Source organism: Pseudorca crassidens, chromosome 3 (assembly GCF_039906515.1).
Source record: "Pseudorca crassidens isolate mPseCra1 chromosome 3, mPseCra1.hap1, whole genome shotgun sequence".
Lineage (NCBI taxonomy): Eukaryota > Metazoa > Chordata > Mammalia > Artiodactyla > Delphinidae > Pseudorca > Pseudorca crassidens.
In genome coordinates this window covers 124,428,358-124,440,688 of record NC_090298.1, presented here as the reverse complement: position 1 = coordinate 124,440,688, position 12,331 = coordinate 124,428,358, and the positions used below count along the sequence as shown (strand labels likewise).

General features: G+C 38.9%; 1 protein-coding gene and 1 long non-coding RNA gene across 5 annotated transcripts in view; one reads left to right on the top strand and one right to left on the bottom strand.

Annotated features, from left to right (window-relative positions):
- Nucleotides 1–12,331, bottom strand: part of SPINK5 (serine peptidase inhibitor Kazal type 5) — a 69,641-nt gene that overhangs the window by 14,269 nt on the left and 43,041 nt on the right. For all 3 annotated transcript variants that reach the window (XR_010942169.1, XR_010942170.1, XM_067732181.1), the window contains 8 exons: nucleotides 11,787–11,914; nucleotides 11,076–11,136; nucleotides 8,621–8,748; nucleotides 6,927–7,038; nucleotides 5,337–5,464; nucleotides 1,659–1,731; nucleotides 631–758; nucleotides 399–477 (listed from right to left, as the gene is read on the bottom strand). Coding sequence is in view for 1 of the 3 variants with exons in the window: in XM_067732181.1 (XP_067588282.1) it covers nucleotides 399–477; nucleotides 631–758; nucleotides 1,659–1,731; nucleotides 5,337–5,464; nucleotides 6,927–7,038; nucleotides 8,621–8,748; nucleotides 11,076–11,136; nucleotides 11,787–11,914 (837 nt within the window). In the remaining 2 variants the exon portion in view is untranslated. The remainder of the gene's footprint in view (nucleotides 1–398; nucleotides 478–630; nucleotides 759–1,658; nucleotides 1,732–5,336; nucleotides 5,465–6,926; nucleotides 7,039–8,620; nucleotides 8,749–11,075; nucleotides 11,137–11,786; nucleotides 11,915–12,331) is intronic.
- On the top strand, nucleotides 5,460–11,872 carry LOC137221848 (uncharacterized). 2 transcript variants are annotated; one of them, XR_010942171.1, is made up of 3 exons: nucleotides 5,460–5,652; nucleotides 7,176–7,291; nucleotides 11,737–11,872. It is a non-coding gene; the product is annotated as an uncharacterized lncRNA (long non-coding RNA). The 2 variants fall into 2 exon arrangements; XR_010942172.1 differs by lacking the exon at nucleotides 11,737–11,872 and adding an exon at nucleotides 8,567–8,694.

Genomic DNA, 12,331 nt, shown 5'->3' with positions numbered 1-12,331 from the left:
ATTTTTAAAACCCCCAATTGAATACAAGATGGCACTAGAATGCCAAGTCAAGAATTTATCATCTGGAGCTCCAAGCTTTTGATACTTTTTTTTCTTGTGTGTAATTTTGGCATCTATTTGCTTAATTGTTTTAAAACTTCAGAAAAAAAATCCACTTGATAATAACAATAATTTTACAATTACCACTGTTCCTGCAAATGTGTGGTAATTGCATCAGAGTTGCTCTTAGGGCATTGAATTCCATGCTGTTGCTTTGAAGTTCTGGCCGTGTCTTTCTTGTTTATCATTATATCCACAACGACTGGGACAGAGTAGGCATTCCATAAGTATTTGTTGAATGAATCAATCTTGCAACCAATCATCCAAATTTAAGTATAAGCACATCTAACATATATTACCTCTTTTCCATTGTTCTTTTCAACTGTGTTTGTCATGTAGTCCTGCTCTTTCGTTTTTCTTTTGGCTGCTTCCCTTCCCCTTGAAGAAAAACATGAGAAGAAACGCTTCAACTAAAGTGAACAAACACCTCAGGTGTGCTTTAAAAATAATTGTCATTTTCTCAAGCTGATGAGAAATGATTATTTCCTTTAAGACTCACAACTAAAGGCCCATTTTTGAAAAATAACTCACAGTTTTTCCTTACACATAGCACATATGTTGCCATGTGTCCTGCCATCTGGACCCTGGACAGGGTCACTTTCTTGGGTGCAAGTAAGTTGTCCATTTTCCATTTGACTTCTAAACTGATCACATACATCCTGAAAAGAAGGAAGGATTACATTGGAAATGGCTATTTTCACATAGTATTTGAGCTTGAAAATTGGAAGATTTTGACTCAGGAGTTGGGCAGCCACTTAACCTTGCTGTGGGAGGCTCTATAACGGACCACAAAGGTGTCCAAGTTATAATTCGTGGAACCTGAAAATATGTAGCCTCACATGGCAAGCAGGAATTAAAGTTGAAGATGGAATTCAGGTTGCTAACCAGGTGACCTTAGAATGGAGAGATTATCCTGGATTATCTGGGTGGGCCCAGTGTAATCACAAAGATTCCTATGAGTGAAATAGGAAGGCAGGAAAATCAGTGTCAGAATGATGCAGCTTAAAAAAAAAAATCAGCTGGCCTCTGCTGATTTTAAAGATGGCCACAAGCCAAGGAATGCAGGCACTTCTAGAAATTTTTTAAAAAGGCAAAGAAATAGATCTTCCCCAGAACCTCAAAAAAGGAAAGCAGCCCTACTGACACCTCGGCTGTAACACAGTGAGACCCATTTAGGACTTCTGAACTCCAGAAATGTATGATGATGAATTTGGGTTGCTTTACCACTGTTGGTAGTAATCTGTTACAGCAGCCGAACCTCATTTTCCCCATCTATAAAATGAGGTTGAAAAAAAACTTAGTTGACCAGGCTATTGAGATACTTAAACTACTATTTATAAAACTGTTTTATAAAGTGTTAGACCGAAAGATTTCCATCTGGTGTTAAATTTCTACACTGAAAAAGTTATCAGGGATAGATATTCCCATTAATGATGACTTCTGATGTTCTAAGGGCAATATCCTGACTGGTAACATTGACAACCTCTTTCCACATTTTTGATAGTTAAGTAATGACTTACAGAAAGACCATTCTTGCCAAAACCTAGTTAATGATTCACCTTTCCTAATGCTGATTCATTCCCATTTGATCTGTTCCGAGAATTCTTTTTGTTTTCCTCTGCTTCTTTTTGCCTGGAAAAGAAAAGAGTCAGTAGTCATCTTGCAGACACATACTCAGATTTGGAAGGGGCCTTAGAGTTTATGTATACTAAACCACCTCCTTCACAGAGAACCTCTCTGCACCTCTCACAGATGGACAGTGACTTTGGTTATTAAGAAGCTCCCTCATTACAGGGTAGATATTCTAGGCAGATCAAGTCAAATTAATCTCAGAGTCTCCTTTATTTGTATCCAAATTCATCTCCCTATAGCTTTCATCCTTTAGTTTTACTTCACATTCTCAGGAAAACACAGAACAAGCCTGCTGAATCCATTACCTCTTCCTGATATTAATCCTTTAGATATCTAAAGGCAAGTTTCAGGTCTCCAAGTCCGCCTTCCTCAGTTCTTTCACCTTTTTATCATAAGCTGTGGTTTTAATTCTTTACCAATTCACCATTCTTATTCCTCAATTTGTAGGTCAATCTATTATAGTACTATTTCAATTCATTATAATATCATTGGAGCCCAAGATAGAAAGAAGACAAGTGATATAGGAAGTACCTTAGGATCATGGTTTTTTTTTTTAAGCTTTCACCTTTCTGATAAAATATTTATGCCAGTGGTTCCTAAGTTTTCATGTACATTAAGAATCAGCTACGAGATTTTTAAAATCAGATTCACCGTCAATCCCAACAATTTTACTGACAAGATCTACATTGGGATTCAGTAACCTGATTTTTAACAAGCAAGCCAGGTGATTCTGATGCAGTTGACCCAAGATCCAAATACTGCAGAACTCTAGTACACGTATTTCTCCTTCAAAGTTTCATTTGGTAGTGTATATATGTCCATGCCACTCTCTCACTTTGTCACAGCTTACCCTTCCCCCTCCCCGTATCCTCAAGTCCATTCTCTAGTAGGTCTGTGTACCAAACGTAAAATAGATAGCTAGTGGGAAGCAGCCGCATAGCACAGGGAGATCAGCTCGGTGCTTTGTGACCACCTAGAGGGGTGGGATAGGGAGGGTGGGAAGGAGGGAGATGCAAGAGGGAAGAGATATGGGAACATATGTATATGTATAACTGATTCACTTTGTTATAAAGCAGAAACTAACACACCATTGTAAAGCAATTATACTCCAATAAAGATGTAAAAAAAAAAGTTTCTTTTGGCTTTATGCTTAAAAGAAACGTGTATGAATGTATATAACATGAATATGTGTGTGTGTGTGTGTGTGTGTGTATTTTACGGAGCTCCCTTTTCATATATAAGAAATAGGGAAGTGGTAGTAAATGTATCCTGAGGATTCAAACAAATATAATAAAGTCATGACATCTTAATCAAATACTAGGAAAAAGAGACCACCTGTAATGATTCAGTCTGGTGGAATTCAATCTACAATCGCAGCTCTGCTCAAAAATCTCCAGTGGCTTCTGATCACACATAGAATAAAATCCAATGTCCTTCTCTTGGCCCAAAAAAGCCTTACATGATCTTTCCAAATTAATTTCTGCAATTTTCCACGCAGTAATCTTGAGACACAATGACCTCCTCTCTCTTTCCTGAGCTTGTGAATTTCATATATATATACAGAAACTTGCAGTGGCTCCTGCTCTGCCTGAAACTTTCTTCCTTCAGATGGCCAGCTGGCTCATTTCACTCCCTTTTTCAGGTCTCCCTTACTGTCAGGCTTTCCCCAAACACCATAAAGTAGCACCTCCAATCCCTTTCTGTTGCCTTACTCTGCTTTACTTATCAACACCTGGTCTTGTTATGTAGCTTTTTACTTCTTTGTTTATAATCTGTCTTTCCTATATTATAGTTCCATATGGCAGGAATTTTGTCTTGTTCACTTGAAGAGCACCTGTCCGTGAAGAGTGCCTATTATATAGTAGGCCATCAAAAACCATTTATTGTCAGATGCATGGGTTCCAAAGATTGTAAAATTATTTGATTTATGTTGTTAAATACTTTGTTATGTTGTTAAATATTTTGTTACCTGGAGTACCAGGTAAGTATCTTTTTGTTTTGTTTTTTGTGGTATGCAGGCCTCTCACTGTTGTGGCCTCTCCCGTTGCGGAGCACAGGTTCCGGACGCGCAGGCTCAGCGGCCATGGCTCACGGGCCCAGCCACTCCGCGGCATGTGGGATCTTCCCGGACCGGGGCACGAACCCATGTCCCCTGCATCAGCAGGCGGACTCTCAACCACTGCGCCACCAGGGAAGCCCCAGTTAAGTATCTTATAACATAGATGACATGGATTGTATCAGCAAAGTTTTATCTTAATAATTGTTTGCATCTGAGAGTCATCATTTGTTCCTTCACAAAATTACCCACTATTAATATGTGATGCAGAAAGAAATAGTCATATGTGAAGAGCTATCTCAATTATGTACATCATACCTACGAAGTATGAGGTGTGCAAAGGGGCAACATAGGGTAGCATAAGAGATCATAATAGTCATTCTTTTATTGCTATTAATGGCGACACCTGTTATTTGCTGAACACTAATGACAGTGCTAATAGTGACCATTCACATTTTTTGTGCACCTCCTTTGTGCTAGGCACTGTGCTAAGAGTTTTACATAGTTTTTCTCATTTAACTTTCAAAAGAAACATCATGTGGCTACTATGATTATGGCTGCCCCACCCCCACTATAAATATGAGCAGATTAAAGCCTAGGGACGTGAAATAACCTGTCCAAGAACATGGAGCTGAAATAACCATATGATGCTAATACCCTAGCACTGCCCCATTCTGCCACCCTGCTTCTATTAAAGAATATTATGACATGGAATAAATACTAGGCTGGTATTCAGAAGAACTGGATTCTAGTTTCAGCTCTGAAGTCACTCCCCCATGAGACCTTGTACTTGAAGAAAAAAAATTCAGTTTTTCTCATCTGTAAAATGCAGCACTTGGAATAACTAGATTTTATCACATGGCCTGTAGTACCACAATCACAAGATTGTGATTTTTTTTCAAGGAGAAAAAAAATGTGTGTGGAGAAGCATTAAGTGCTCATTAAATGCATATCAATTAAATACCATAATTAATAACACTGTGATATATGCATCAAATTTTAGAACTATAAGTACCCATCAAGGTTACCTAGAAAACTACCTCAGTATACAGATGGGACCAATAGTGGTTATGTTACTTGCTGCAGTAACACAAATCAAGAGTGGCTGAGCTGGATCATTAACCACTCCCATCAGTACCATTCACCAAAAGAAAATAAATAGAAGGAACAAACCCTGGATTGTGCAATAAATGTGTCCCATACATACGACATGAAGCCACCCTCTTAAACTATGTTGGTTAACTATTCCAATGACCGTTGCAAACCATCCTTAGGATTTAGCCATGATGTGTTCTAAAGAGCAATTATCTACCATGATGACACAGTTCACAGAATTATGATAGAAAATAGAGTAGGAATCAGCCACTGATTAGCTGCCCTTACTAGGGCTCACTGTTCCTTAGGGGATGCAAGAGAAAGAGATAATATTTGAGAATTAACAAAAAGGGTAGTGTTCACGAAAGGAGCTATAGGCAAATGAGAAATAACCATTAATTCAGGAGGAACAGGTGGCTATCTTTTAAACATGCAGGTTGAGAGAATTACTTACAGTTTCTCTTTACACATGGCACACTTATTGTTGTATGATTTGCCATTTTCATTGCGTACAGGATCAATCTCCCGAGTACAGCTGAGTGGTCCATTTTTCATTTGTTTCCGATACTCAGCACATTGGTCCTGAAAGGGAAGAAGAGAGCAGGCCTCTTGGATGACTTGGTCTGTTGTATTGTTATTAAGTTTGTTAAATAATTTGAGTAAGAAGTTCTTGTCTATGTTCTCTTATAAGGCATGTAACATCTAGGATTGCTGTCTACAGAAGAGGAGGGGCTGGAATCATCCATATTCTAAGACATCTGTTGTCATGGGTAATGTTGCTTTTAAGGTTCTACAAAGGGAAATGATAAAGCTGGTTGGGATTTAATCGCACAAATCAAGGGTAAGCAGACTATAGCCTACAGGACTAATCTGTCCTGCTGTCTGTTCTTACATAAGAAGTTTCATATATAAAACTTGAAGCACACCCTCATTCATTTAAATATTATTTATGGCTGCTTTCCCACAACAGTGGCTATTCAACAGAGTTGAATAGTTGCGACAGAGACCGTGTGACCCGTAATGCCTAAAATATTTGCTATCTGGCCTTTTACAGAAAAAAAAAAATTTGCTGACCTCTAATGTAGATAGAAGGGAGAAAGAAGTGCTGGGAGAAAGCACAGAATCATGCAAAATGCCAAGGAAGACAGGCTTGAGCAAATTATGAAGATAGAAAAAGGGTCTTAACAAGTCTATCATTTGAGAGTGAGAACTCAGGTTCCTACAGGAGAAAATATGGAAAAACAGAAAAGCCAAAATTTATCAAAGGCAGATATTGGGCCTGTGTCAGATCTGGAGGCAAAGAGATGGTCTTGACATCCCCAGGTCATAAGAATAGAAATAAGGTGGCTGTGATCTCAGGCAGTTGTGTTCACATGCACGAAGAGTGAGCTTACATGCAACACTGTCATGCTGACACTTAAAAAAAAAGTCTCAGGAAATGTGCTAAACACTTACCTAAATTATTTTATTGTATCCCTATAAGAGTAGTGCTAAGTAAGAAAAACTAGAGTTGAGTGAGATGAAGTGATTTATTCAGTGCTTTGCAAGTCCAAGTGGCATGGGTAGGATGATACCTCAAACTATCTGACTCGAAAACCTGTGCTCTTTCACCATATTATTCTGCCTAGGAACAATAGAAAATATACTTCCAAAAAGTGGCTCCATTCAGGGAAAGAGAGAATAATGAAAGGAAATGAAGAGCATGTGATGCTGATGTGGAACATCTCCACATTTATACCACTTACTCTCCTAGGATCATTTATTGGCCTGAAAGCTAGATGATATAAAGAGGAGTCAAGAGACTGGGGTCTGGTATTCATGTTAATTATTTCCAAGTTTAAAGAAGTCAAAGTGAGCCCTAAGGAAACTAAAAATTGCTCAGATATTACTCTACAGTCTTAAGGGGAAAATCCCCTGTCCTTCCAAGGATGCTTTCCAACTCAGCACTACACACATTCATAGCCTTTGACCATAGGGTCTGCCGGGGTCCCAGTGCCATTGAGTTGAGCCCACTCTGGTTATGGAAATTAGAGGCTGCTCTCACCTGAGCTTTCCCTCTTCTGCCACGTTTGCAACCACTCCGTACAGCTTTTCTCTGATTTTCCTTTTCTTTTCTCTCCTTTTCTTTTCTCTTTCTTGCTTCATCTTCTTTCTGGCTGGAAATTGGAAAGTGGGAGGTAGGGAATAATAGATTACAGAGAGTGGAATGCATTTCTGTGAGTTTCTCATCATATGACCAGATTAGATTTGTATGGAATTCACCGGCATTTATTGAACACCTATTACATTGCAGGCCCTCTTCTTTGAAAATATCAATAGAAAGATGAATTATGTCACATCCTTTTGCCTGGAAGAGCTCTAATTGCAGTAGAAGAAAACCAGCGTTTACTTAACCTCAAGCAAGACTAGGTGAGCAATTAATTAGCATTTTGTAAATGCTCATGTGAACCTCCAGCTGGATTTCTCTTAAATACCTCATGTTCAAAAGGTCCCAAAATAATTATCTTCTCTGCCAAATGTGTTCTTCCTCCTGGATTCTCTTTCACAAAGAACAAAACATTGGAGCCATCCCTAACCGCTCCCTCTCCTTCAGCTCGCATAGCTGTTGCCACAGGACGTTGGTTTCACTTTCACAGTGTCTCCTATGTTGACCCACTCACCTTCTATTCTAGCTCCCTTGCTCTAGTTACCTCTCACTGGATTATTGTAATCCCCTACTACCGCCAGCGGTATTCTGAATTTTAGTCCCTTCCTCTTTTCTCCTTTTTACTGCTGACATATGAATCTTCCGAAAGGAACCACATTTACGCCACTTACTCTCCTAGCTGAAAAATTTTAGCAGCTTGCCACTGTATATAGAATTGACTTCAAAATCCATGATCTGGCATTCACAGTTGGTGAAGTGGGTAAGCTCTAACTAAACTAAAATGACTTGCTCTCTTTATGTACATATAGTACAGTTTCTTTAATTTTAGATTTTACCTACACTGTTCCTTCTTCCTCTCATTCCTTCCCATACTGTTCACATATGATCCAAATTACCAGATCTAGTTCTATTCTTCCATAAAACTTTCTATTAACGCTCCCTTTCCTAAACTACCATAACACACTGTATATATCATTTTTCACTTAGCAATTCCTCCTTTGTGTTATATTAATTTATGCCCATGTCTAAACCTTACTGAACTATATGATTTTTGGTAATACTGTTTCATTCAACTTTGTATAACCAACTGTTATACACATTATACATTGTACATGTTCAGCAAATGACTGTTAATGACAAATATTTTAGGTGTACTTCCAAACTTTGTGTAAAGCTATTTTTAGTTTCCTAGAAGTGTGACTGTTTTTTTTTGCAAAAATGCAGGTAGAGGCGTTAGATTGATAGTAAAATCTGTGTATGTTCTTCCCGATGGGGATTACAAAATAATCCAGAAAAGGGATCCACCTGACAGCAAAGGGCTTAAGATTTTACCAAGAAAGATGGTGTGATCATTGTAAGGTGCTACCTCAGAACTAATGGAGAATGTAGTGTAATAACTTAGTCACCTATTGCCTATTTCTAGAATTGTGAATCTTAGCCTCTGTAAAGAGAGATTCACCCCAAAATGCTTTAGAGATCATCATTTGTCATTTTTACATGTAAGGAAAGGACAAACACAATCTATATTATCTTCCCAGCTCTTTGCCTCCCGGCTCTGCCACCCACAGCATGGGCTTCATCTGTGCACTCACAGGACTTCTTTGCACATGGCGCACTTGTTGCCATGGGTCTTGCCATCTGGGCCACGCACAGGATCATTTTCTCGAGTGCAGAAAAGACTTCCATTCTTCAGAAGGCGCCGAAATTCACTGCATGTATCCTAAAAGGAGGAGAAAAGGCAAGAGCTTGGGTATTTTCTTGGAAATTACTTTGTTGGGTCCCTACTAAGTGCTTCCTGGAAAAAAAAAAAAAAAGAAAATGACCTATGAATGTTTCTTTCTGGCAACTGTTTTGTTCAAATCCTAGTAAGCACACAGGACTTAAAAAGAGGTTTCTGTTTCTTTGTCCTTGAGATATAGCCTCCAAATCCAGACTGAACCTGCAGTCACACACAAGCAAGAACCTCTTAATAAACTGGGTTCTCTGCAGACTGGTCACAGTCCTTAGTCAAGATTTTATTGTCCCTCTCTATTATATTATAATGCAATAAAAACACTGCACATGGCATAGAAGTTTAAAGAATTAAGGTTTAGGTAGAACTTTGAAGTTCACCTGGTGCAACCATCTGTACTACGTCTCAATCCCCTTTATGTCATGCCTGCCAAAAAGTGGTCTAATTTGCACTGGAATACCTGCAGTGATGAGTTCGTTACCCTCCAGATAGTTCATTCCACAATTTCTTAAATCATTCCCACAGATTAGCCATAGTGCTACTTTGGGAGGATCTTGGAAAATATCTCTAATCAATCCTATAGGATCCTTATCCTTAGAGTTTTATTTTTCTAAGATGTCACTGCATGGGATGAATACGTTCTTTCAAACCAGTAAGCAAAGTCAACATATTTTACTTCTCTCAGAAAAATTGAGTATATTTTCCTTCCTGCACGCAGAAAGTCCTTCATATATTTGGAGAAAGCTTTCTTGTCCTTCTCCATAGCTCCCTATGTGCTTTTCCAAGAGCAAAGCATCCCCAGATACTTCAGTCTTTCTGTTCCAATCTGTTTCAGTCATTTGCACCATTTTGCATTCTTAATTCTTCCCTTTCAACATAATATTCCAGGTATGTCCAGACAAGCCCAATATGTTGACAGCTATATAATATCATTAGTTAGAATTCCATTCTGTCACCAAGAGACCTTGGATGAGGGGGTCTTGCCTCTCTGTGCCTCAGTTACCTCTTCTATAAAATGGAAATAATGATAGTATCTGTTTCACACAGTTAAAATAATAATGGCCAATATCTATTAAGTATTCAATATATGTGCTGAATTGTTATGAGAATAATGTGAAATAATGTATATCTACTATATCTACAATGACTGACATCTAGGAAGTACTCAGTAAATTTTAGCTTCAGAGTTATGAGGAATTGAGATAGAATAAGCAAATCACTTAAGATCATATAATTAATTACTGGTGGCAAGTAAGACTGAACTTGTGTTTTTTTCTGTATCTTTTAGTTCAAGTCAAAACTCAGTGAGGACAAGAGTGAGTTTTTTCCTAGCTTTCCTTCAAGGTTCACTGCCTGATTCCCTAACTGGTCATATTTAGCAAAAGAAATATGATATGAGAGGATAGTTTATGGATAGTAGCTAATGTGAAATCAGAAATCGTCTGATACTGAAGAATATTTTCTTATTGATGTTGAAAAGGGAAGCATATGAGCTCATATTATTTTTAAATTCAGGCTCACAATTGTGGGGAAAATAACTGTAAACAAACCAATCATACAGAATTCCAAGTGATACTTCATTATAGATTATTTTTAATATCAATAGTTTTTTGATGGGGGCAAGGAAATATCCACAAACCTGGAAAAATCTACCTGGAGTCATTCATTTTGAAACCAAGAAAATATTATTGGGGAAAGTTGCTCTTCTATTTTTCTGCCAACTGCTGACACCAGAGATAATTAAAGTTAAAGCAAGGAACACACCTGGTTTGACCAAATGTGCTCATCCAAAGCTACATAGTGTGTTAGGAATAATGCTAGATTTGGTGTCAGGAAGTCTAAGTTTGAATTGTTTCTGTTTTGCAGCTGTGAGAACTTTGAAACAGTATGAAGATTCTGATACCAATAGTCTCACTACCTTTGTAAGCAAGTTCTTCCTCCTTCTGGATTTTAAATCTTCATTTAAAAATAGGGCATGGAGTAAATCAGAGGTTTGCAAACTATGGCCCATGAGCAAAATCTGGCCTACCACCTTTTTTGTGTAAGTAAAGTTTCATTGGAACACAGCCATGCCCATTTATCTGCATATCATCCATGGCTGTTCTAGAGCTACAATAGCAGAGTTGAGTAGTTGTGACAGAGACTGAATGGTCACAACCTAAAATATCTACTGTCTGGCCCTTTAAGAAAATTTTATCAACCCCTGGACTAACTAAACCTTGAGTTCTCTCACATAGGCCTTCAGTGATTCCATGAGTTATTTTTAAAGAGAAACTGCAAACCGCATTGTGGTATGAAGCTTCCAAGATAACTACCTTTTCAGCTCCTCTCTTAGGTCTTTTGGATTCAGCTTCTTTTTCTTTTGCTTCTTGCTGGCTATAAGAGAAAGGCAGGGGGAACAATCATTCCTAGTACCCAACACATATTATCCTAAAGGGGAATCTCTCTTGATAGATATATTCCATTACTTGTACACCTATACCAACTTAGCTTGGGAGTAGAAAGGTAAATGTACACCTCTCCATATTGTTCTTCTTGTTTTTAGTATTGCTTAAAGAGTAAGGCACATATGCCATGGCCAGACAGTAAATAAATTTTCACTACTCTGTTTATTTTGGAAAACAAAGGTATCGGCCTTCTCCTCAGAAAGCAACTAGGATACTTAAAAAATGACTAAATATTAGCAAATTTTTAATTTGCTAGCACCCAGTGATTACATCTTTGGATTATTCATGACAGTATGTACGCAGAGAACAAAAATTCCAATCCTTATATGCCATTAACTCTGGAGGAGTTTCCTCTTAGCGCATGGTCCTCCCTTAATGGCAATTCAGGTACCTTTCAGAACACTGAGAACACTACAAAGAAATGCACCGAGTATATGGCTTTGTAAGAGTAAATCCCCAAACTCAGTGCAAAGATAGCCATCTGCCTCCTAGAAAAAACCTTCAATATCATCTCTCTTGCCCACCACAGGCCTGTCTTCTCCGACACTCAGCAGGAGCAGTGACTGCAGGTCTACTCACAAGAAGGCTGCACACGTGAAGCAGGTGTTGCCGTGGATTTTCCCATCTGGGCCCTCGATGGGGTCATTCTCTGTGGTGCAGGGAAGACGTCCGTTCCTCACATAGTTACGGTATTCACGGCACAGCTCCTGCCAAGTGAGGGAGGGTTTAAGAATCAGGTAACTAGGGCTTCCCTGGTGGGGCAGTGGTTGGGAGTCCACCTGCCGATGCAGGGGACATGGGTTCGTGCCCCAGTCCGGGAAGATCCCACATGCTGCGCAGTGGCTGGGCCCATGAGCCATGGCCGCTGAGTCTGCACGTCCGGAGCCTGTGCTCCACAACGGGAGAGGCCACAGCAGTGAGAGGCCCGTGTACCACACACACACAAAAAAATAGAATCAGGTAACTAAATATTGAAAGCTTCCTCCACGTTACCCCTCTGAAAACTATGATATAATGTCCCAAACATAATGGATGCATCAAGAAGACGATGCAGAAGGTTAGTATTAGCCAGATGCTGTTCAGAGGCCTAGGTCACACATTGTTTGGAATATGAGATTGCTGTC